The sequence below is a fragment of the Typopeltis vanoorti genome, chromosome 6 (genome assembly GCF_054136105.1).
Source record: "Typopeltis vanoorti isolate ZY-2024b chromosome 6, IOZ_Tvanoo_1.0, whole genome shotgun sequence".
Taxonomy (NCBI): domain Eukaryota; kingdom Metazoa; phylum Arthropoda; class Arachnida; order Uropygi; family Thelyphonidae; genus Typopeltis; species Typopeltis vanoorti.
In genome coordinates, this window is record NC_143554.1 from 105,319,587 (window position 1) to 105,345,029 (window position 25,443).

General features: G+C 36.8%; 1 protein-coding gene across 1 annotated transcript in view; it reads left to right on the forward strand.

Moving 5' to 3' along the window:
- Positions 1–25,443, forward strand: part of LOC150105771 (sister chromatid cohesion protein PDS5 homolog B-like) — a 699,562-nt gene that overhangs the window by 397,338 nt on the left and 276,781 nt on the right. Inside the window, exon 17 of the mRNA XM_090394553.1 lies at positions 7,107–7,322. Within this exon, the coding sequence (XP_090250679.1) occupies positions 7,107–7,322 (216 nt within the window). The remainder of the gene's footprint in view (positions 1–7,106; positions 7,323–25,443) is intronic.

Below are 25,443 nucleotides of genomic sequence, written 5' to 3' on the forward strand. Positions count from 1 at the left end.
TCAAGTGGCCCATCCCTGGATGTTAGGAATGCAAGTAGTGAACCAGAGATTGAGGAATGGCTTTTTTGTGCTGGAGGGTGGTTGGACCTTGGAATTCATTGCCTGATGGGGTAGTAAGAGCCTACATAGCGAAAGAGTTTAAGGAATGTATGTATGATAGACTTTGTGTTGTCCACGATGAGTGTTATGATTCGTGGAAATCCCCAATAATAATAATATCTTAACACACCAAAGTGCATAACTTTTCATTTACTAACATCGAACTGACAATTATTTTCTCATGCTTATAATTCCAGCCTATTCAAAAGCATTGAGTCTGCATGCAAGTATTGCATGTCATTTGCATTTCTGATTACCCTGCCTATCTTTGCATCAACAGCAAACATCTCCTGCTAAATGTTTTGCAATATCATTAATGTAAAGATTGAATAACAGTGGACCAAGCACTGATACCTGAGTTTCACCACTGGTGTCCTTAAATCTTAATGACTTACATCCTCCCATACATCACTTTTTGATATCTATCAGTCTGCCATCCTTGTATCCAAATTAGTAATTAATAATCCAATCCCATATTCAACTGATGCAATATCCTTCCATGCTGAATCCTGTCAGAAGCTTTAGCAAATTTCAAAGTATTATGATGTATCCATTCCCTTCATCTAACTCAACAGTCACATTATTATAAAATATGCACGTTACTCAAACATAACTTTTCCTTAGTAAACCCAATATTCGTTGCAAAGTATAGATTCTCTGTCAACCTATTTCTGTATGTTACCTCTTGCTAACTTTCCTGAACCTTCACTACAACCACCCTATAGATACTGATAGGTCAGTAGTTAGATATATCAGCCTTTGCAATTCTTGTGCAATGGGATTATGACATTCTTCCACTCCTGTGGAATCTTCCCTGAGCTAAGACTCAAATTATACAGCAAGTTCAGCTGAATACTCGTTTAGCATCTGTGTAGAGGTTGCACTGTAGCATATCTTGCTTACACTAGCTAGCTAGCTTTTAGCAAAATAGGTACCACTTAATTGAATAATCTCTTCTTCATTTGTTACATACATACATACCACCTACATTCAGTAGAGTTATCCTTTCATAGTCTTTCTTCCTTTTACTTCCATCATTATGATGGAAGTAAAAGGCCAGCCTGGTTGGCCGAGTGGTTAGTGTATCCACTCTCCAGCCAAAAGGCTACAGGTTTGAATCCCACCATGGGCATGGATGTTTATGATTGTCTGTGAAAATACTAGTGATGGTGGTTGACAGTAGATGGTGTTGGTGTAGTTGTGGTTTGTTGTAGTTGGTGAATTGAGTGGTGGAGACAGAGTTATAGAGTTACCCCTCCCTCGATGAGTCTTTGGACCCCCTGGAGGTTTCACATAATAATAATAATGATAGAATTCTTTTGGGTTGGCTTTAGCTTATAGGACCAATTTCTTTTCATACTCATATTTACTTTCCATACAGTAGTTCCAATTCTTCTGACCTGCACCTAATAATTTTCATAACTGACATCATTGCTGTGCACATGGTATCCCTTCCACATCATCTTTTTTCTTAAGAATCTCTTGATTATTAAAACTGCACATCCATTTCACTCACACTCTATTTACTCTTAGAACTCTAGGGCAATATTTCAGTATTGCATCATTGATGTATTTTTCAAATACATTACATACACTGCCAGTATTCTTACCATATAGCAACTGATGACATGGGGTTGAATCTAGTATTCTCTTCAGTTGTTCATAATTTCCTGCTTTACAGTTCAGCATGTAACCTTTTCTAAATAGAATATCCATACACGTAGCCTATTCCCTTGTTAGTACAACATAATTACTGTCACAAACAAGAGGTAGAACAGTCACATCTTTTACAGAAACCCCCTCTGACGCTATAATCAGATCTAGTACTTTTTAACCTCAAGTTCTTTCTCTCACATGCTGCTTATTGTAATACACTGCTCAATAAATTCAGTTTCAATCTTTTCAACTTCCTATAAAAAGAAGGAAGTGCAGTTTGTAGATGTATGGTATGTATTTGAGGTAAGAATGGAATTATACAGATGTGACAGATTGCATTTGAATGGCTTTGAAGTGAGTGGACTGGAGATATTGTTGCTAGATGGAAGTGCATTATGTGATGCAAGCAAGAGATCAGAAGTAAGAGGTGAAGGAAAATACTTAAGGTGCATGACCCTTGACCTCTTGGCACTGGAAAGAGTAGTGTGAGAAATGAAGAGAGAAACAGGAAAATGGGGGGGAGCTGGATATTGGAAGTAGTAGTGAATGAATGTATGTATGCGGATGATCAGCATAGAAATTGAATAGATCAGGATGTGAGTGGGATAGTTAAGACAATGGATATATGTGATAAGCGGTGATAAAAGGTGATTGGGCAAGGGCATGTGTGATAGGGAATCACAACCAACAAGTGGTTTGGGGAGGACTTTTTATAGATCTAAAAGTAAACTGCTCTGTTTATTTACAAATGCCATAAGTATCAGAAATAAGAGAGAGGAAATTGTTTCACTGATCGAGATATTCTTCCCAAAATTTTTGGAATAAGTGAAACATGGTTGAATGAAGAAGATATCCTAATGAAAATGGAAGGATATGGTGTTTTTCATGGAAAGAAAGGACAAGAAGGGGAGGAGAAATTCTGCTGATGATGGAAGAGGAATTATGTTCACATAAGGTAGACATGAAAAAGGAAATAGTAGCAATGGTTTTGAGACAATATGGTGTAAAGTGGAGATTGACAGGAAGAGATATTTAGTTGAGTGTTGTTATATGCCAGGGAATGTTGCTCCGAACTTCACTAAACTTGGTTTAGTGAACAAAGGACGGTTGATTATTATGGATGATTTTAATTATGGTGGTATAGATTGGAATGAAGAAATAGCATTTGGGAATAAAGAAAATGAATTTCTTAAGTTCCTGAGAGATAGCCAACCTCAGGCAGCATATAAAGGATGGCATGCGAGGATCAAGAGTTTTAGATCTAATCATATCATCGGAGGATGTAATTGTGAGTGGGGTTTCGCACCTTTTGGCAACTTATTTATGGAAATATGATTTCTGCATTACTTCAACTGTGGGTCTGGCTCCCACTGATAAGACCTCAATAAAGGTCGAAACTGGTGTGGGTAGTGACCCTTCCCATAATGCATAGCATTATACATGTCCACAAGGAGATATGCTTTGCATTATGGGATACTAAGACAAGTGATGTGAAGTCATACCACCTCTACCATGAGTTGCCCCAGTCCTGAAAATACTTCAGGTGCAAACTTTGTTTGCTTACACTTGGATAACGGATTAAACCAAGTACAGGTAACCCTCGTATAACGCGGATGTTAGGTTCCCATAGAAATGCCGCGTTATATAAATCGTGTTATGCGAGACTTAGATCACATAGAAAAAGTAGGATTAGATTCAGAAATCAGTTTTTTTAAATTATATAAACAACAATGACATATCCAACAAAAACAATATTTGTGTTTAATTCAGGTAATTCATATAAGTTAAGAAAACATAAACTATGAGACAAATGCTTAGTATAAAATTATAAAAATTACAAATTGTACATAAATTCTCATTGCATACTTCGACTGGTTTAGTTATCAAGAAGTCAGTAATAAGACTTTGCCTACCACTATGCTGCAGTTTTTTATTAAGTTCATAATATGGTGCTGAACAAATATCCAATTGTCTCATGAATTTTCCTGAGCACTCCATTGAGGGATCATTATCTGTAAATTAACTTCCTTTCTTGCTAAGTTCAATCCTGCTAATTTCTTTAAACTGAATTCTTTAACAGATTCATCACAATTAGAATCTTCAGCAGAACTTTTCCCCCGGCATTGGTTCAATGCCATCTATTAATTGTACCAGTGCCTCCTCATTTAAATCTGTTTCTCCATCAACTAATTCACTAATTTCGTTTTCAACCATATCGCAAAAGCCCTCTCCACCAAAAATGTGTGCGACATTTATTATACTTAGAATTAGAAGAAACACACGTATAAACCACAGTGAAAATTATTTAATTGTAAATATTTCATCCTAAGTATCTTAGGACATCATCAGTACAGTATTTAAACAAAAATTAGGAATAACATACAGTTAGGGTGCATGATTACAATAGAATCTCATGAAAACGTGCATAACGTGCTAAAGTAGTACAAAAAGAACGTTAATTATTTAACACAGTTTTGTATGATAATTTCCCATACTTTAGGAATAGTAAGAACGTCGTTGCGGTTTAGGTTTGGTCTGTGTAGTAGGGCTTCAGAACTTTCTTTGTATAAACGTTCATGTTTAAATAAAGATCTATGTAAAAGTTTAGCCTTTTCCCAATGGATCCTATGGTTTGGATTTTCAATTCCGTGTTGAGAGAGGCCAGATTTCTGTGGTTTAAGAAGAAGAATATTCGTCTTCTGTTCGCTATTTGTTGAGAATTATACAGACTGCAAAAGCCTCTGTACAGTACCTTATTCAGGGGTACAATAAAATTAAATTCGGTACTTATAACTACTTGCCTGATACGGGCAGACACAAATAAATTTGTGTCTGCCCATATCAGGCAAGCCTGCGGGACTTAAAAAATATCGAATCAAAGAGTTTCATTCCGAATATAGTATAGTAAACTATAAAAGTTTCGGCAAATTGTATCGTAATCTAAAGCATGTAGTTCAACACTAGGGCAACTCGTTGCAAAGGTGGGTAGTAAACTTTTATAGTTTACTATACTATATTCGGCATGAAACTCTTGGATTCCGATCTTTGAGTTTCTTATTCTGCTTTGAAATAATTTGGGATTTAATATCTCCTTAATTTAAATAATGTTACATCGCCAAAGTGAAGCCTATTGGCTCTTTTATTTAAGTAATTTATGGGCGCACCCTTTTTGAGAACTCGTATAGCAAAGTGCATACGTTGTTTTTGCTATAACGACAGTATTACCTGGTCTACCTACTCACTGATGAGACCTCAATAAAGATTGAAACCGGTCTGGGTGGTGACCTTCCACCATAATGTATAACATCATACATCTCCTAGGAGATGTGTTTTACATTATGGGTTATACTAAGAATAGTGATCAGAGCTTTACCCATCTTTGCAATGAGTTGCCCTAGTGCTACATGCTTTAGCTTACGCTACAATTCGCCAAAACTTTTATAGTTTACTATACTATATTCGGCATGAAACTCTTTGATTCCGATCTTTGAGTTTCTTATTCGGCTTTGAAATAATGTGGGATTTAATATCCCCTTAATTTAAATAATGAATAATTTTATTTATTTTGATGAGCTATATATGAGTATAAGCAACTTTGCTCACATAATAGCGCTATACCTGTTTGTTAATGCAATGTGCTTTCGTTAATTGGAATTTTGTCACAAGTTTTAGAAAGGTACGAATCATATTTCTATTTCTGCTCCCGCATTCTTTTAGGAAGTCTAACCTGTTAAGTTTACATGCCAGTTTTAGTTTCCACTTACCCAATTGTCTGGCTTTACATACTATATCATCCTCATGGAGGAATGTAGGAATCATATTTCTATTTCTGCTCCTGCATTCTCTTAGGAAGTCTAACCTGTTAAGTTTACATGCCAGTTTTAGTTTCCACTTACCCAATTATCTGGCTTTACATACTATATTATCCTCATGGAGGATCATCAGCTTGTTAGCAATCTTAGGTCTTGGAAGTTATTCATTATTTTTTAATGATTTTACACAATACCATAACAGTAAGCAATAAAAACAATATTTATTAAATGGCTAATGTTTTGCTGCATTTTTAAACTAGCATCATTATCTGCTGCAACTATGCACCATTGTCTTCATCACAAGATGAATTTTAGCCCAGTTTCCTGTGACTCACAATTATATTTATATATTATATTATATTTATATAATTTTTTATATATTATATTATATATTACAGCAGAACATTGCACCCTTCAATTGGAAATGACCTGGGTTTGATTTTCATTGTCATGAGGAGAATCCTTATATGAGGTTTTTCAATTGAAGATGAGTTAACTGATCTCATATAGAGGTAGCAGAATTTTTTTTCCCAGAAACTTCGGTTTTTCATCTCCTTCATACAGACAAACCGGCCTTCAGAGCACATGCAATTTACAGACAAAAAATACTGTTGTTAGTGCTGATGGATGGTTGATGGAGTTGATGGTAGTAGTGTTGTAGTAGGGTTATTAAGTAGTGGTGGAGGGAGGGGGGAGATGTGTTTAACAAAGTGGAGTCGAGTGCCCTCTCACGATGAGTCCTTTGACTCCCTGGAGGTTTCATGTAATAATAATAATAATCCTACCAACTAATAGTTTAATGGAGGTGGGGGGGAACAGTATCTTTCTGCTAGTCTCATGTGCACTTGAGATTTTAATTAGTGATAATACCCACTATAGTTTAATTCCCTTTGATTTTAAGATCAATGCTCAAAAAAAGATAAAATGTATAATTTCCATCAAGAGTGGATTGGCCTTTCATATTTGAAAGAAACAAGATAAACATGATTCCATTCTTATAGTTTTGCATACAAAAGATTCTTTAAGATTAACCCTATCACAGTATACTCCTATTTTAGAAACTTAGCAGATGACAAAGACACAAATTTCTCATTAATTAATAAATATAAATTTATTGTAACAAATTCTTAATTCTAAAATGTCTATTTAATAAGCATAGAATGAAAACTTTGTTATTTGTTAATTACTTATTTATAATCATTTGCAGCATTTTCAAAATTAGTTGGCTTCCCACTGAACTTAGAGAACAAAAAATCATAAATCTGAATAGATATAAAAGGGAATAAAATGATGGAAACTATGTGTAACATAACTGCACAGTGGCTCTAATAAGTATTCTCTGTGTTATTTTAATAAAGATAATTCAAAAGTAGAGCCTTTCTTCCCTTTACATTTTTTTTGTTTATATTTTGTATTAATTATTTCAGAGACAATAAATAAATATTTTAATGGAAATTTAAAAATTATATATTTATTTACTATCTTACCTTACTATTAATGTTTTTTCTTTTTTTTTATTATTATTATTTTTTCTTTCAGAAAGAAATCCTGAAATCTTTGGGACTTCCAGTCCAAACAAACAACTATTACATCATCATCAAGCAGTTACTGGAACGGGTGGCACCACTTATGATTGATTCTGATGGAATCAGGCTGTTAATTCTGTATATCAAAGATATGTTACTTGGAAGTGGTTCTTTAGAAAATGAGTTGGGATTAACAAACTCATTACACAGAGGGCTTCAGTTATTACATGTATGTGCATATGTATGCTGTCATTAAAATCTAAAAAAAATTCTGATAATTCTAAAATTATATAAGTATATAAATATTATTGAAAGTTTATGATAATTTCTAAAATTTTCTTAACTGAAAATGTATAAAATTTTTAACAACTAAATGTTGCTGGGAACATTCTAATAAAACTAGTGTTACTTCATCAAAACACCTATATATATATATATATATATATATATATATATATACATATGCAACAGAGATATATTTTCATTTATGGGCTCAACATAAAAATTAATATAAAAAGTCAAAAAAAAATTAAAATACATTCTATAGGAAATATACATATATATTAAGATATTTATTAATATTGCTTACTTTTTTTTTCTGGTTGTTGCTTTTTCAAAAGGTTAATAAGTTGTAAATGTGTTCTCCAGAAAAGCCTATAAAATAAACTGATTTTATAGGCTTTTCTGATTTTTTTTTCAGATCATACTTGCACTACTCTATGACTTCTAAAACTACCAGATCCCTGAAAATGTGGTTTACTTTGAGTATTCATTAACACATTCATGCAAGGGAGAAATAAAAATTCTCATCAACCTTGATCTTCTAATGAGGAGAGAGAAAATATTTGCTTACATATTGGCAGGTATGCCGCATATCGTGACAGGTTCTTTTGAGTGTAACCAAATCGGTGTACAGTGGTAAGAGGATATGTTCATTTCAGGATACATTACAAGACAATAATTAAGAACAATGCTATATTTGGTTAGTATATTTGAATTACTAAAATGCATAAATATGTGAACCAACATTAATGAGCCATATGAGAATGGCAAATATAATTTAGAGTGAACAGGTGTTGAATAGAAATACTTTCATCGCTGGCAATTGAATTATTAAAAATTGACATTTGCGATATTATATGGGTTGTGTCCTATAAGTTGCTGGGGTGGAGAAAATGACGTGTGATCTTATAAACTCTAGATGTGCATGTTTGCATGTATAATAAGCATAATTAAAAAAAAAAAAAATGAGGAGAGAGAGAAAAAGATTTGTTTTCTAAATATAAACAGTGACTGTATATATTAGTTACAAATCACTAGATGTGGGATTATCCAATGAACTAATAATGTTGATCAGGTGTACAGTCTAGGTGGAGATATTGCAGTATTGTAAGTATAGAGAGAGAGAGTGGTGAACTGGAGATGCTTAGGATATTGGAACTTTATGCAAATACAGCCATGGCATCAGATAAGATATTGGCCATTGGGTTATGATAATATGCAATGGAATTCTTAGATCATTTAATCTTCTTCAGTGAAGAGGTCACTGTTAAATACATAAAATATCCTTATGAATGCAGTGAAGAGATATGCAATTATCTGTCATCAGTTATTAATTATTATAATTAATTATAGTTTGTTAAATATCTCTTCACCATTGTCACACAGTGAAGTTGTTTATGTTTCTTTTGTTTTAATCAAAGCTTCAGTTCCAGGGAAGTACTTAGGGAGTGGAAAGATGGCAAAATAATTCCATTGCATGAAGAAGGCTCCAGGACAGAGGTAAAAATTGGAGCAAATGGGGGATGGATATGAAACTGGTTATTTGGAAAATCACCAGTTTCATATCCATACCCATTCGAAAAAAAATTGAATCCAAGAATCAGTACTTGGTCCACTGCTGTTTAATTTGTGCATCATTGACGTAGCAAAATGATTTAAGGGGAAATATTCACTTATTCACCAATGATACAAAGCTTGGAAGGGCAGTAGTCAATGAAGATAGTGGTAAATACCCTGCAGGAAGACTTTAATAGACTGGTGTATGGAGAAATGATAACAGCTGCCAGCTTAACATGACTAAGTGTAAGATCATGTGATGTACTACGCCGATGGAACTGAACTGTGAGAAATTGGTGAGTCCAATAATTTGTGAGTGATTATGGGCTGGAAGTTGAATTTTAGAGGACATTGCAAAAGTTGCCACAATGGCACATAAGACTGCTTGGGTGTTGAAGAACACACTGACAAGCAGGAATAGAGTGGTTATTATTTCCCTTTACAATTTAAGGTGTCACATTTAGACTACTATGTGCAGAACTGGTTGTTTGTATTCCATGGAGAGGAACTATAAATGAGTAACTAATATTACAACAAATCTTTGGAATGTTCCCTATGAGGACAGAAAGTTTGTGGATAATAAAGGCTAATTGATAGGTGGAAAAATGGTATATGATAGAAACATAAGTTATTAAAAAAGTTTTAGAGGATTGCTTTTTTCAACATGTAGCAGGAAGGGAGAAAGGAATTATCCCATGGATATTGTGTAAAAGTGCAATCAGCAAGTATGTTAGGAGTAGATTTTTGGCTTGGAAGATAGCTAATAGGTTGCTAGAGGTGGTTGTTAGTACTTTGCGAATGGTTATAGGAAAGGTTAATAATTATTATGCAATTAATGGTTACTATGGGCCTTAAGCCATGGATCTTTGACTCCATGGAGATGCCTGCAAAAATAGCAATCGTAATAATAATAAATCTTCATTAATTTTAAAATCATTCTCTTTGGAAAACTGACATAAAGTAAAAGTTGATTGTTGTTGGAAGTCTAAACAGCAGAGTATGAAATAAATACTAGGTATATAGAAATATTTTTGCAACATTTGGATAAAAGGACAAAGCTAATAATAATAATGGTGAGTACCTGCTAGATTTCTAATCCTGCTAGATTTAACATATGGACTAATACAGTTACAAAATTCCAACATAAATATGTCCATAAATATGTTCACATGGAAAGAACAGAGAAAAAATAAGAAAAGTCTTATTGCATATGTTATGTCTGACAGTGATATATTCATACTTATTTAGGAAATAAAAGTACGAGGTGGTATCAAAAAGTTTCGAGACTAGCTCTGTTTACGAGAAATTACTTTATTTATCTATGTTTACACACTATCACCTTCAAAATAGTCCCCTTGCATATCAATACAGCGTTCTTGTCACTTCTGGAATGTGGCAAGAACGCTGGAAGTCTTCTTTTCGAAGCATGTCAAGCACCTGCAATTCTTGCTGGATCTGTGCATTGGTGTCAAAACAGTGACCTTTGAGCTGGATCTTCATCTTCTGGAAGAGGGCAAAGTCTGCAAGAGCCACATCTGGTGAGTAGGGTGGGTGAGGAAGTGAGATCATATTGTTTCTGGTGAGAAACTCACATGTGAGGAGAGCTCAGTGACAGGGTACATTGTCGTCATGGAGCATCCAGTTTTTCGCGCACCACAGATCCGGTCGCTTTCGCCAAATGTCCTCTCTCAGACACCTTAAAACCTGGCAGTAGAACTCTCTGTTGACAGTCTGAGGATGAATTCTCGATGCACAATGCTGCGAATGTCGAAAAAGATGACGAGCATGCACTTGGTCGAGCTGCAGACCTGCCTCGCCTTTTTCGGTCGTGGAGATGATGGGCTCTTCCACTGCGAAGACTGTTATTTCGTCTCACAGTCGTAGCCGTGCACCCAAGTTTCGTCACCAGTAATGATCCTCGACATGAAGGATGGGTCATCCATGGCAATGACACACCGACAATGGCAGCAATATTGTGGAGTGTTCTCCGATGATCCTCGTGCACAAGTTGTCAAATGGTTTCGACATTTTTGAGGGTTGAGCTCGTTGAAGGTCTTCCTGATCTCTCATCGTCTTCCAATTATGTTCTTCCGCTCTTAAAGCACACGTGCCACTCAAAACACCTTGAACGACTCATTGCAGCATCGCCATAAACTTTCCAAATCATAACAAACGTCTCTGTGGCAGATTTGCCCAGTTTCATTCAGAATTTCATGTTTTCTCTTTGTTCTAACTTGCTGTCCATGATGAAATCGCAGATGTGGTAACGCAGGTGGTCAGAATAGCATCAGTTGCACAGCTCCCGATGTACACAGGACGATGTCTTTTGGCACACTGACTTATGAAGGTAGGTGCTCCCTGTGACTGTACGTGCAGCCTTGTGCTGCCATCTGTTGGCATGTTACAAACCTAGTCTCAAAACTTTTTGATGCCACCTCGTATACAGGGAATTTGAATTTTCTATATTATATTGAAAAGTAAACTATGTATGAAAATTTTGAAAAAAAAAACAAAGTTGAGCAGCTACTTTCAAAGGGGAACAGCAGATTCAAATATACAAATGTATTTGAGACTCTGGCAAAATATAAAGAAAAACACTGATTGATTCAGCTAGGAAAATATGGTAAAGTTGTTTACAGAAATAGACATATCAGAATTTCATGATGAACTCAAGAACTTGAACAGGCAATCCAGTAAAAGAAGGAACTGTATGAAAGTTTCTGATGAATTAATCATGAGGTCTCTTGAGAGAATATAGACAAAAATGTAAGAAAGCTAAGTCTCAGGTGTCATATAGGCAAAAAATTTTTGGAGGCTGTTAACAAAAAAAGAAAAGAAAAAATTGAGGATACCCGTGACAAAAAATTAAAACAGATATATTAGAAGTCTAAAGTAATTACTTTGAAAATTGCTCAAAACAAGAAATGAATCATGATTGAGTGTAAGGAATTGTAATCAGGATTACATATTAGTTGTTGAGGTAAAAAAAAAAAAAAGCAATCAGAAACCTAAAATTTAGAAAGAAATTTATCTGGAGTAGTTCAAAAATGCTGAAATATACAGGTATAAAAGTGTTACAGTGGATGCACTGCATAATTCACAAGGTTAATTTGTTTTTTGTTTTTAAGTTTTATTTCCTGACCTCCATGGAGTCACAAGACTCATTGTGGAAAGTCAGTACAAAATCTAACATACCACTCCTTAAACTCATCCACCATCTACATATTCACCACTCTCTCTCAGACAATGTATTCCACTCTCGATGCAAAAAACTAACTTATCCTTTTACTGACCACTCCCTTTTGCAACTTCCAGGTATGGTCCCTTTGTCCTTACTCTCGTTCTACCATATGAAAATCTCCTCAGTGTTAACACAGCAGTAACCCTTCAATTGCTTAAATGTCTTGATTATATCCCCCCCCTTTGTCTTATACTCACCAAACTCTGCAGTCTGCATTCCTGATTATGAGTCCTGAATCTGCATTGCTGATTATGAGGACAGATGGAAATCTGTCCTCATAATCAGCATTGTTCAGTCCTGATATCATTTTGTTATTGGTCTCTGCACCCTCTCCAAGGTTAGTTCATCCCCTTCAAATCCTAGTGACCAGATTTAAGCACAGAAATCCAGATGTGGTCTGATTAAAGCTTTATACAATAGGACCATCACACTTTTATATCTTGTGGTCAGTGTCCTCCTCAATATTACAGCAGTTTTCTGAGATGTTTTCATAATCTTCGCAATGTATTTTCAGATCTTCAAATCTCTATCCACAATCACCCTACAGTCCCTTGTGTCCTCCACTTCTTCCAATATAACCCCAGCAAGTAAGTATAAAGAATCACTTCTGTGGATCCCAAATTTTAAAACCTTACATTTAATTGCATTAAGCTGATATCCCCCATTTGCTTGTCCACCTTTCCAGCCTATTTAAATATGTTGAAGAGCCACAATATCATCACTATTACTACACTAGTGTCCAAAATCTAATGATGAATGCTATTTCTAAATTTTACTACTGCAAATTCAGATGAATCAGCTTGGAGCAATTTGTATTACTGATGATTTCAAGTAGAAAGTAGGTAGACATTCAAATTTTTGAATCATGTTCAAAGAGGTAACATAGTAGCACTCAACAGGGTAAAAGCACAAGGCTTCATTAAACAAATTGTTTATTATTATTATTATTTAGGCCTCCAGGAGTCAAAAGACTCATCGCGGGAGGTCCTTCCTAGGAAACACAAGTCTATCAAGACTTATCGTAGGAGGTCCATCCTAGGAAACACAAAGTCTATCATACCACTCCTTAAACTCATTGACTGTTCTCTCTCTCACCAATCTATCAGGCAATGCATTCCACGGTTCAACCACCCTCCATGCAAAGAAACCACTCCTCACCCTGTTGCTCACAGTTTCCTATCGTAACTTCCAGGGATGGCCCCTTGTCATCACTCCTTCCTGCTGTTCAACCAAGTGAAAAAACTTCCCAATGTCAACCCTTTAACTACCTCTCATCAGTTTAAAAGTCTCAATCATATCATCTCTCCTTCTTCTATCCACCAAACTCTGCAGTCCACATCCCCGATCCTCATAACTAACATTCTACAGTTCCGAAACCCTCTTTGTCATCCACCATTGTACCCTTTCCACAGTTCATTTATCCGCTGCAAATCCTGGGGACCAAATCTGAGAACAGTAGTCTAAGTGTGGTCTGATCAGGGTCTTATACAACTGAATGATAACTGTTTTATCTCTGCAGGTCAGCGTCCTTCTCATTATTGACACAATCCTCTGTGTTACCTTCACCACCTTGCAGTATATCCCCTGAATTTCAGGTTTCTGTCAATCATCAATCCCAGATCTCTTGTTTCCCCTACTTCCTCCAGTATTGCTCCTCCAATAGAGTATGCAGCGTCCCATCGATGTGTCCCAAAAACCTCAAGACCTTATATTTTGATGCATTAAACCGATACCTCCATTCATTTGCCCATCTGCCTAGCTTATTAAAATCCTCTTGCATGATAACCACATCTTCACTATTACTTATAACTCTTCCCAGCTTCACATCATCTGCAAACAACTGAATATCCCCCTGATTCTCACAGATAACATTGCCCTCATCTGCCCAATGTTGTATACGGTCCCTAACTAATTTCTCCAAGGTCTTAACAACTACTGATGACACACAAACTGGCCTATAATTAGACACTTCCAGTCTGCTACCACCCTTATGCAATGGCACTATCTTACCCCCCCCCCCCCCCACCCCCCCCCCCCCCCACCCCCCCCCCCCCCCACCCCCCCCCCCCCCCACCCCCCCCCCCCCCCACCCCCCCCCCCCCCCACCCCCCCCCCCCCCCACCCCCCCCCCCCCCCACCCCCCCCCCCCCCCACCCCCCCCCCCCCCCACCCCCCCCCCCCCCCACCCCCCCCCCCCCCCACCCCCCCCCCCCCCCACCCCCCCCCCCCCCCACCCCCCCCCCCCCCCACCCCCCCCCCCCCCCACCCCCCCCCCCCCCCACCCCCCCCCCCCCCCACCCCCCCCCCCCCCCACCCCCCCCCCCCCCCACCCCCCCCCCCCCCCACCCCCCCCCCCCCCCACCCCCCCCCCCCCCCACCCCCCCCCCCCCCCACCCCCCCCCCCCCCCACCCCCCCCCCCCCCCACCCCCCCCCCCCCCCACCCCCCCCCCCCCCCACCCCCCCCCCCCCCCACCCCCCCCCCCCCCCACCCCCCCCCCCCCCCACCCACAGTCCCACTCTGTGATTTTAGTGGCCTACCAGTCACAGTTGTGCAATCCTAGGCATTTCCACTTCACAATAACATCAGTTAACAGTTGATTGAGGAAGCTGCAGCAGTTTATAAATTTCCCAAACTGAGTTCTTGAAAAGGTGGCACCTATGATCATGCCATGCCGAAAGACACTGAGCTCTTCAGTATGGCCCATTTTACTGTTAATATTTATCAATGAAGATTGCAAGAACACATGCAATCTTCATTGATAAAGATTGCAAGAACATGTGTAGAATTCCTTTTATACCTGTATGAGCCATGGCTGGGATGTATATACCCACATCCACCACTACGAAGGAGTGTCCAGATATTTTTCATCAGATAGTGTAGAATGCACTATGAGCCCAGGCTGTTTCTGCTAATGATCTATTTCTTGTGTACTTCAGTTGAATAGGTGCTGATTTATTTGATTTTTCCAATGAGATAAATCACAGATGCAAGAAATCTAATAAATACTAAGGAATGCTGAGGAGATAGCTCATCCCTTGTAGAATTCAAAAATTATTATTAGCGCTGGCCCTCCACGAAATCAAACAAATCATTGCATGAAATAACTGTCACACAATGTTTATCAAAGTGTGTGCTTTAAAATTATTCAGCATTTCTTTACTGCACTCACCACACTTTCAGACAGTGCAATGAAGTTCTCTAGTATTAAGAGTCTGTTACCAGACAATAAAGCCTTCACCAACATATCTACATGTGGTTTTAAGCTAGCTTGTACCGGGTTTCATTCTCAAACTTTCAAAAAATAAATTGGCACCTAATTTTTGAAGTTGTAATAATACCTAGCTTTTGTTGAGGATGGTGAAAGAAGCTGGTGAAAAATCTCACATAATCATGATTTACTTATTATATTCATTTTTTATAGTAGTATATATATATATTTTTATGAAGAATTGAATGACTAGAACCAAGATTTAAGTAAAAAGGTTTTAATATAAAAACATTACTAGTTTCGGCCTGTAACATCCCTCATCAGGTGACATTATAAAAGAAAGAAAAAAGAAAAAACACCAAACACTGAAGGTTAAAAGACTGAACAACATAGAGTCTCTATACATAATTAGCATGAAAACGTTGTAGTTGTATTTATTATTTATTTATAAAAAATAATATATACAACTAAAAAATAATAGTATTAAAATTTAGTATTTATTTATTAAAATTTCAGTCAGTACATACACACACACACACATATATATATATATATATGTATGTACTGACTGAAATTTTCATTAATGAGGAATACATTTTTGTTATATAATAACATCATCTTCAAAAATATATGTATGTGCTCACATTTATTAATACAATTATATGCTTAGTATTATTGGATCTGCAATGTGGTTAAATGGTATAACAAAAGGAGACTGAAATTATTTTAGTTGTAAACTTGCTTACCATATGTAATCCTTAAGGACTTACATAGAAATAAAGTTACATGGATATTATTGTGTTTATTTATAGTAGTGTTCTTATGGCATTGTCCAAGGCTGTGCCTTCAACCTGCCATAAGTAGCCCTCTGGCTTCACTTTGGCAAACTTGTTTTTTTTTTTTTTTTGTAATCTCAAAGATACAGTGCTCTCATCCATTTATCCCTAGCTTTTTCTTGGGTTCCGTTTTATGTTTATTGAAAACTTACCCCTAAAAAATTGGTGTTATCAAGTCTTTATTAATTATTATTATTATTATTACGGGTATCTCCATGAAAATGTTCTTAAAGGTCAAAACTATACAACTGCGAGGAGACCTCCACATATCCTTTAAAGGAATGCAGAGGACCAATCAGAGTTCTCTGCATGGAGAAGGTAAGGATTGGACCTAATGTCCATTCCTCACCTTCTCGTGGTGCACCCTGTTAGATATCTACCCGGATACTAAACAAACGAGGATGGGCTAGGAATGTAACTAACCAAATTGTATTCTTATTGGCTAAAACCAAAATAAAAAATGATGGTACAACATGACAGAATTTCATGCCGGCTGGGGCGTTGCCCAGTTAAACAAAGTCCCCATTGTTTTTTCCAGGGAAGCAGGAAAAACAGCGAAAAGTCAGCTACTGGAACAAATCCTAAAACCCATCCCAACTCAACATCACCAGAGCTCAAGATCAGTACTATCAACATCAGCACAAGAAACCTGAATGGCAAAGAAATGGAGCTAGCTGAGGAATTGGATAAGTACCAGATCAACATAATATGAAACAAAAAAGGCAAAAACTGGTGAGATCTTTCTGAGCACTAAATACAAAATGTTATATTAAGGTAATGACAATCAAGGAAAGCAAGGAGTAGCCATAGTATTCAACACTAAACATGAGGCTGATCTTCTTCAATGGCAGGCAGTCTCAAGTATAGTGATGTGTGCGAATATGAGAATGGGGAACTGGACTATGGTTCCACAGAAGGTTCTACTAAGGTAGAAGTGAAGGAATTTTTTGAGGCTTTACAGAAAGCAACTGACACAATAAAAAAGGAAAAGTTGGTACTTGTTGCAGATTTAAATAGCAGATTAGGAAATGATTGTCAGACATACAAAAATATTTTGGGAAAATACTCTATGGGAGGAGTTAAACTGGAGGAAGTAGGGGAGACAAGAGATCTGGGGTTGATGATTGATAGAAACCTAAAATTTAGGGGACATATTGCAAAAGTAGTGAAGGTAACACAGAGGATTGCTGCAATAATGAGAAGGACACTGACCTGTAGAGATAAAATGGTTATCATTCTGTTGTATAAGACCCTGATCAGACCACACTTAGACTATTGTTCTCAGATTTGGTCCCCAGGATTTGAAGGGGATAAATGAACTGTGGAAAGGGTACAATGGCAGTTGACAAAGAGGGTTTCAGGACTGTACAATGTTAGTTATGAGGATCGGCTGAGAGAGTGTGGACTGCAGAGTTTGGTGGATAGAAGGAGAGGCGATATGATTGAGACTTTTAAACTGTTGAGAGGTGGTTACAGGGGAGTTCTTTCGCTTGGTTGAAGAGCGGGAAGGAGTGATGACAAGATGCCATCCCTGGAAGTTACAAAAGGAAACTGTGAGAAAGAGGGTGACGAGTGGTTTCTTTGCATGGAGGGTGGTTGAATCAAGGAATGCATTGCCTGATAGAGTGGTGAGAGCAGGAACGGTCAATGCGTTTAAGGAGTGTATGATAGACTTTGTGTTTCCTAGGAGGGACCTCCCTTGATGATTCTAGATAGACTTGTTTTTCTTAGAAAGTACTTCCCATAATGAGTCTTTTGACTCCATGGAGGCCTGAATAATAATAATAATAAAATAGCAAAGCTAATAATAGCTAATAGCATGGCAAATACCTGTTGGATTTCTGCTCAAGACATGGACTGTTTATTACTAACGCAATGTTCCAACATAAAAAATGTGCACAAATTCACATGGAGAAAAGAGGCAAGGAATAAGAAATGTCTCATTGACTATGTTACTGTTGATAGTGATGTTTTCTCCCTGGTGCAGGAGACACCAGAGTGCACAGAGAATTTGAAATTGGAAGTAATCACCATTTAATCTTGAGCAGAATAGAATTGAATTTCATATTGAAAAGAAGAACATGTAAGAAAGTTTTAAAGCGAATAAAAGTTGAGCAGGTCTCAGATGTGAACTGCAGACTAAAATATACAAACATGATTGAAGAAAAAATGAAAGAGTTTGAGAACAGTAACCAAATCTTGGAGATTCAGTGGCAAGTCCTGAAGAAAACACTGATTGATTCAGCCTGAGAGACATGTGATCAGGTTGTCTGTAAGGATAGAAAAATCAGGAGTCCATGGTGAACGCAGGAAGTTCAAGAGGCAGTGAAAGAAAAGAAGAAAGCATATCAAAAGTTCCTGTCAAATAAGTCAGCTTATGCTCTTAAAGAATACAGAGACAAATGGAAGAAAGCTAAACACTGCATAAAACTAGCTAAACAAAAGTCATGGGAGGACTTTGGTAAGAACGTAGAAAATAAATATTTAGAAGATGGCAATATATTCTGGAAGTTGTTGAAGAAGCTCAGAATTGGAGGAAAGAGTGCTGTAAAAGGAATTAGAGATGATAAAGGTAACATGAAAACAGGAGAAAAAGATATATTTGAAGTATGGAGTAATTACTTTGAAAAATTGCTAAATGAAACAAGCAGTGATAGCACAGTGGTAAAAAAAACACTGACCAGGCATGCAGTCAGGAATACATATCCATACTTGAAGTAGAAAAAGCCATCAAAAGATTGAAATGTGGAAAGGCAGCAGGAGTAGATGATATTCGACCAGAAATGCTCAAGTATGGACGTATAAAATTCTTGCAGTGGCTCCACTGCATAGTTCAGAAGGCCTGGACAGAGGTACGAATTCCAGATGATTGAAGTAGAGCTCTCATACTACCCATATATAAAAAGGGATATAAAACAGAATATGAGAGTTACAGATGTATTTCTCTGCTGAGTGTTCCTGGTAAAATATATGCAAGTATACTTGAGAAACGGTTCAGAAGGATTGTGGAAGAGACGCTTGGTGAAGAACAAGCTGGATTCAGGATCAGATTTTCGCTTTACGACAGATAGTTGAGAAATCATGGGAATATAACAAAGATCAGTATTTAAGTTTTATGGATCTGGAAAAGGCATATGGCAAGATCTCAAGAGAGAAGCTATTCAAAACGCTACAGTTATATGGTGTCAATGGAGCATTATATCAAGCAATACTTAGTCTTTATTTGAGGTGTAAGTCAGCAGTTAGAACTGAAGGCAGTACAGGAAAGTGGTTTAATTTTAAATCTTGTGTCAGACAAAAATGTACATTATCCCCTCTGTTATTCAATATCTATATGGATCACATTATGAAGGAAAGTGGTATTAAACTGATATCAAAATTGGAGATGTTAATATCATCTCTTTGCTTTATGCAGATGATGTAATACTTCTAAATAAATCCACTACAAGTATGAAAGACTCCCTGACTAAAGTGAATAACTGTTGTAATAGATATGGTATGAAGGTCAACATCAAAAAGACAAAGACGATGAAAATAGGCAGAAGCATTGAAAATATCGACTGCATTGTGAATGGAGAACCTATAGAACAAGCAAAACATTTCAGCTACTTAGGCACGATTTTTTAGTGATGATGGTAAATTAAATATGGAAATAGACAACAGACTCAACAAAGCTGGTATGGTAGGAAGTCAGCTGAATAAATTTATATGGAATAAGGGAGAAATTAGCCAAAACCCTAAATTAGCTGTATACAAGACAGTATTCAAGCCAATTTTAACTTATGGATCTGAAAGTTGGGTCAGAAGTAAAACACTTGGCCAAACACTAGAGACCGCAGATATGAGAGTCCTGAGAAAGATTAGGGGCATTAACAGATGACATCAATGGCAATATCATATTAAAATGAGGATATTAGGAAACAACTTGACATTGTCAGAATCCAGGAATGCATTAGCAGAGCTAATGCATTCCTGGATTCATCTCAGGTGGTATGGTCACTTAAGCAGAATGGGAGAGGAAAGATTAGCAAAACAAGTGTTCTCTGCCAGGTTGGCAGAAAGACGACCCAGAGGAAGACCAAGATATAGATGGATTGATACAGTAAAAAGTTTCTTAGAAGATAGAAATATAAGATCTGATAATGTTGGAGTTTTGACAGATAACAAACTGATTTGGAGGAAAATTGTAGATAGGAAGTTAGTAATGATGTAATTTTTCATGTAGTACTATCATATCCTGTACACCCCTTGAGGGTATATATCAGGAATTTGATGATGATGTATCTCCATGGAGTCAGAAGAACTCATCGGATGAGACCCAAACTATCAAAGCAATATCTATCATATCTGATTCTTCAAAGATACTTGTGACAATAGGATTATAAAATATATACACATTTACACAAGAATATTATTTAATTTGCCAAATATTTCGGTCTGAATATTACAGATCATCTTCAGTGGCTATATAGGAATAGTTTTTAAAAAAAAAGGTGGAATAGGAACAATTGATCATTCACAAATAGAACGAGCTGTGTGATGTCATATCGCTAAGTGTTAAAAGAGTAAACATTTTTTATCAGAGTCATGATTAAATTAAAGATATTAATTCAGAAATTCATGTAATAATCTTAAATAACAGTAGACTAATATAGGAAATTTTAAAAAATAAAATAAAATAAAAAATTAATGTGTTATCCTGATTAAACTTTCCCAAATTTTTGATACAGATATACAGTCATTACGATTCAAGTTAGGACATTGAAATAAGGCCTCCACACTTTCTTTAAATAAACGTTGAAATTTATAGCAACATCTGTGTAGAAGGAGTGTCTTGGACCAAAGGATGTTGTGGCTTGTTTCTATTCCATGCTGAGTTAATCCAGATTTCTCAGGTTTGTTGTGTTGAATGGATGATTGATGCTCTTGAATTCTTTTTTCTATAGAGTGGCCAGTTTGTCCAAGTAGGAAAGATTACAGTTACATAGAACTTGATACACACCAGGTAGAGACATAGTTGGGCGTTTATCTTTAGAAGATGAAAATGGGTGAATAATTTGTTAATAGGTGTATATAAGTGGCTGTTAAATCATATTTCTTCAGAATTCTTGAAATTGGTTCTGAAATCCCAGAAATGTAAGGAATTGGAACTTGACGTATTGAATCTTTGTTGTTTTGTGTTGGATTGTGAGAATCGAAAAGATGTTGTGTACTCTTTTAGGAGAAGCCATTTAGTTTCATGTGATGTTTGATAGTCGAAAGTTCTTTCTGTAATAAATGAGAAGTTGAACAATTAGTTTTGGCTTGTCGAACTAAACATTTTATGATTCCTGTTTTTTGACAAGGATGATGGGCAGATTCTTTAAGAATATAACAACCTGTGAAGGTTGTTTTTCTATAAACTGTTGTTGTAAGAATACCTGAAGGTGAATGGATGAGGAGGATGTCTAAAAATGATAACTCGTTGTCATTTTCAATCTCCGTGGTAAACTTTATACGAGAATGTAAGGAATTGATACTGCTCAAAAAGGAAGGTAAGAAGTCTGTTATGAGGCCATACAGTAAAGATGTTGAGTAAAAAGGATATTTGAGGGAATATAGATGAGAACAGGACTTCTTCTAGATATTCCAAATAAAAGTTGGCTAGAGCAGAAGAGAGTGGGCTTCCCATGGCTGTTCCTTCCACTTTGTTGTAAAATTTGTTTTGACATAAGAAATATCCAGAGTGCATTACGAAATCAAATAACTTTAGAATGTCTTGTGGGAAGATGTCAGCAAGTAATTCTAAAGTCTCTTTGAGAGGTACATTCATATATAAAGATTCTATATCAAAGCTAACCATAAGAGCTGTAGGTTGTAATGCGATATTTAAGAAATCCGAAGAGTTTTTCAAAAAAAGAGCGCGAGTTGCCTATGTGTGATTTCAATAATTTAGCTAGATATTTGGCTATGCTATACGATCGATTGTTCGTATTCTACCTTGTTTTTTAAAACTATTCCTATTTAGCCACTGAAGATGGTCTGTAATATGCAGACTGAAATATTTGGCAAATTAAATAATATTCTTGTGTAAACTTGCATATATTTTATAATCTATTGTATCTCTTCTTGAATTCATTTACAGACGAAGAACTCACAACTGAGTCAGGCAATGCATTCCACTTATTCACCACCCTCCAAGCAAAAAATCTAGTTCTCACACCCTTGTTAACCACACTTTTCCTTACTTTCCAGGGATGACTTCATGTTCTTCCATCACTATCACACAGCTGAAATATTTCATCTGCATCAATCTTATAAAAACCTTTTAGTAATTTAAATGTTTCTATCTTATCCCTTCTTCTCTGCCTGTCAACCAACCTCTGCAATCCACAAGCTGTCAGTCTATCAATGTAGGGAGCATTTTTTACATCGCTCACCAACTTAGTCGCTTTTCTCTGAACTCTCTCCAAGGAATTCAGGTGACCATACTGGAGCATAGTAATCCAGATGTAGAAGTATCAATGCCTTATAAAGGGGAATAATAACCTCTTTATCTGTGGATGTTAGTGTGTTCTTCAATAACCAAGTAATCCTATGTGCAATCTTGGGCACCTTAGCAATGTGCCCTCTGAACTTCATCTCCCTATCCACCAACACCCCTAAGTCCCTAGCCTCATCAATCTCTTGGAGTAACGTTCCATCAATGTAGTACACAGCCGGTAATCTTTTAATCCCAAAATGCATAACCTTACACTTTTCCACATTGAACTGACATCCATTACCTTTTGCCCATTCTACCAGCTTATTTAAATCATCCTGCAAACTTTCAACATCAGCTTGATTTTTTATTGTGCTACCCAACTTTGCATCATCAGCAAACAACTGAATATCTCTCTTCGTGCCATTTCCTATATCATATATGTACAAATTAAATAATAACGTCCCAAGCATAGGGCCCTGAGGCACACCACTAATCACTTGCCTCATGGTGTCTGCTCCTCCATACACTACTTTCTCTTATCTCTTCATAAGTCATTCTCTTCTCCATATCACCAGTTTAATATCAGTCCTCATCTGCTCTAATTTTGTGCAACAGTATTCCATGGAGTATCCTGTCAAAAGTCTTAGCAAAATCCAGAAATATCACTGTGTAGCCATTCCCCTTGTCCAGCTCAGATGTCATTCTGTTATAAAAAGTTAATAAATTGCTAAGGCAGGATCGTCCTTTAACAAAACCATTTTGGCCCCTATAGAGCATCACATCCTGATCCACCCATTCTTGAATTTGGTCCATAACCAACTCTTCCAATACGTTTACCACTCCCAAGATGGTGATTGGTCTGCAATTTACCACCGCAGTCCTAGCGCCACCCCTATGCATAGGAACTATTCTGCCCTCCCTCCACTCCCCAGGGACCATACCAGAGTTCAAACGTAAGTTCAATAACCAAGTAAGAGGCATTGATAATTCCTTTGCACATTCATGCAACACCCGAGCTGATATTCCATCTAAACCTACAGCAGTGTTTGCATTTAAATTCTGTAATTTACTAAGTACCTCTGATTTCTTAACTTCAATTCTCACATTAGTTATTGCCACAGGTGCAGAGATATCCTCACTTAGATGATAGACCTTTGAAAAGTGATCACTCAGTAACTCTACTATTACATCTGAATTGGTCACCTCAATACCATCTTCGCCCACTAAGTTTATCCTTCCAAAATCATTCTTCCTTTTTACTTGCCATATAGCAGAAGTACTGTTTGGGATTACCCTTGATCTCCTTGCCCTAGGTCTTCTCATAATCTGATTTAGCTTTTCTTTCTATGCTGGTAACCTTCCTGCGGACACTCTGGATGCCAGTAAAATTAGAACTACTTTGTGAGGAAATTAAGAGATATCAGTGGAATATACTAGGATTGGCAGAGATGAGATGGACATCATCTGGAGAGATCAATGGATGTGAAGTAATATGGTCAGGACATGACACCATGCATGAAGCAGGAGTTGGCTTCCTTCTTAGCAAAAGAGCTTGAGAGGCACTGTTAGGCTACAAACCAGTTAATGAACGAATCATAATAGCAAGATTTCAGGCAAAGCCATTCAACATATCAATAGTCCAGATATATGCACCCACATCTGACAGCACAGATGAGGATATTGACTTATTCTACAAAGATCTGACAGAGACAATAGAAACAATACCAAAGCAAGATGTGCTAATTATTGAAGGAGATTGAAATGCCAAAGTTGGAATAGATAATGATGGTTGGGAAAGAGGCACGGGAAAATATGGTTTCGGAGATAGAAATGAACGAGGTGAAAAATTGTTAGAATTTGATGTGGACCACGAGATGATGATCTGTAACACAAGATTCCAACAAAAGGAGTGTAGAAAATGGATGTGGCGATCAAATGATGGGAAAACCAAAAACATGATTCATATGATTAAAAGAAGATAGATAACATCAGTACAGCAATGTCGAACTTTTCAAGGAGCAGATATAGACTCGGACCATAGTTTAGTGATTGAAAGTAAAAAAGAAATATAAACCCCAACATCAGAATAGAAGAGATACAGCACGAATAAGTGAAGCAGAAATAGGAAGAAGGTACAGAACAGTGTTAGAAGAGAAACTTAAAAGTGTGGAGAAAGAAAAAAACTCGAATTTAAGAGTGAAAAGAGTAATGAAGGCGATAGAAGATGCAGTTGAAGAAATAGTACCAGAAGAAGAGAAGATCAAGAAGAAATGGATTACATAAGAAACACTTAAGTTAATACAGGAGAAAAGAATGTTGAAGATAAGAAGGGATACATCAGAACAAATAGAAGAGCAATATAGAAGAAAGTGTAATGAAGTGAAAAAAGCAGTCAGAATGGATAAGATGAAATGGTTAGAAGCCCAATGCAGCAATATAGAACAGTACTATGGAGAGCATAAAACAAGGGAGGTATACAAAATGATCAGAACCATTAATAGAAAGTGGCAACCAAAACAGACCACAATTAAAGATGAAAAAGGCAAAGTATTGATGAATAAAGAAAAAATTGTACAGCGGTGGACAAGATATTGTAGTGAGTTATATGAAGAAGAACTAGATTCAGATAGCATTGGGAAACTGACTGCAGAATTGAAGCAGATATCAAAAATATCAGATATCATTGCACCAGGTAATGAGCATGATATGGACATTTTAAGAGGAGAGGTAGAAAAAGCAATAGGACGGCTAAAACACAACA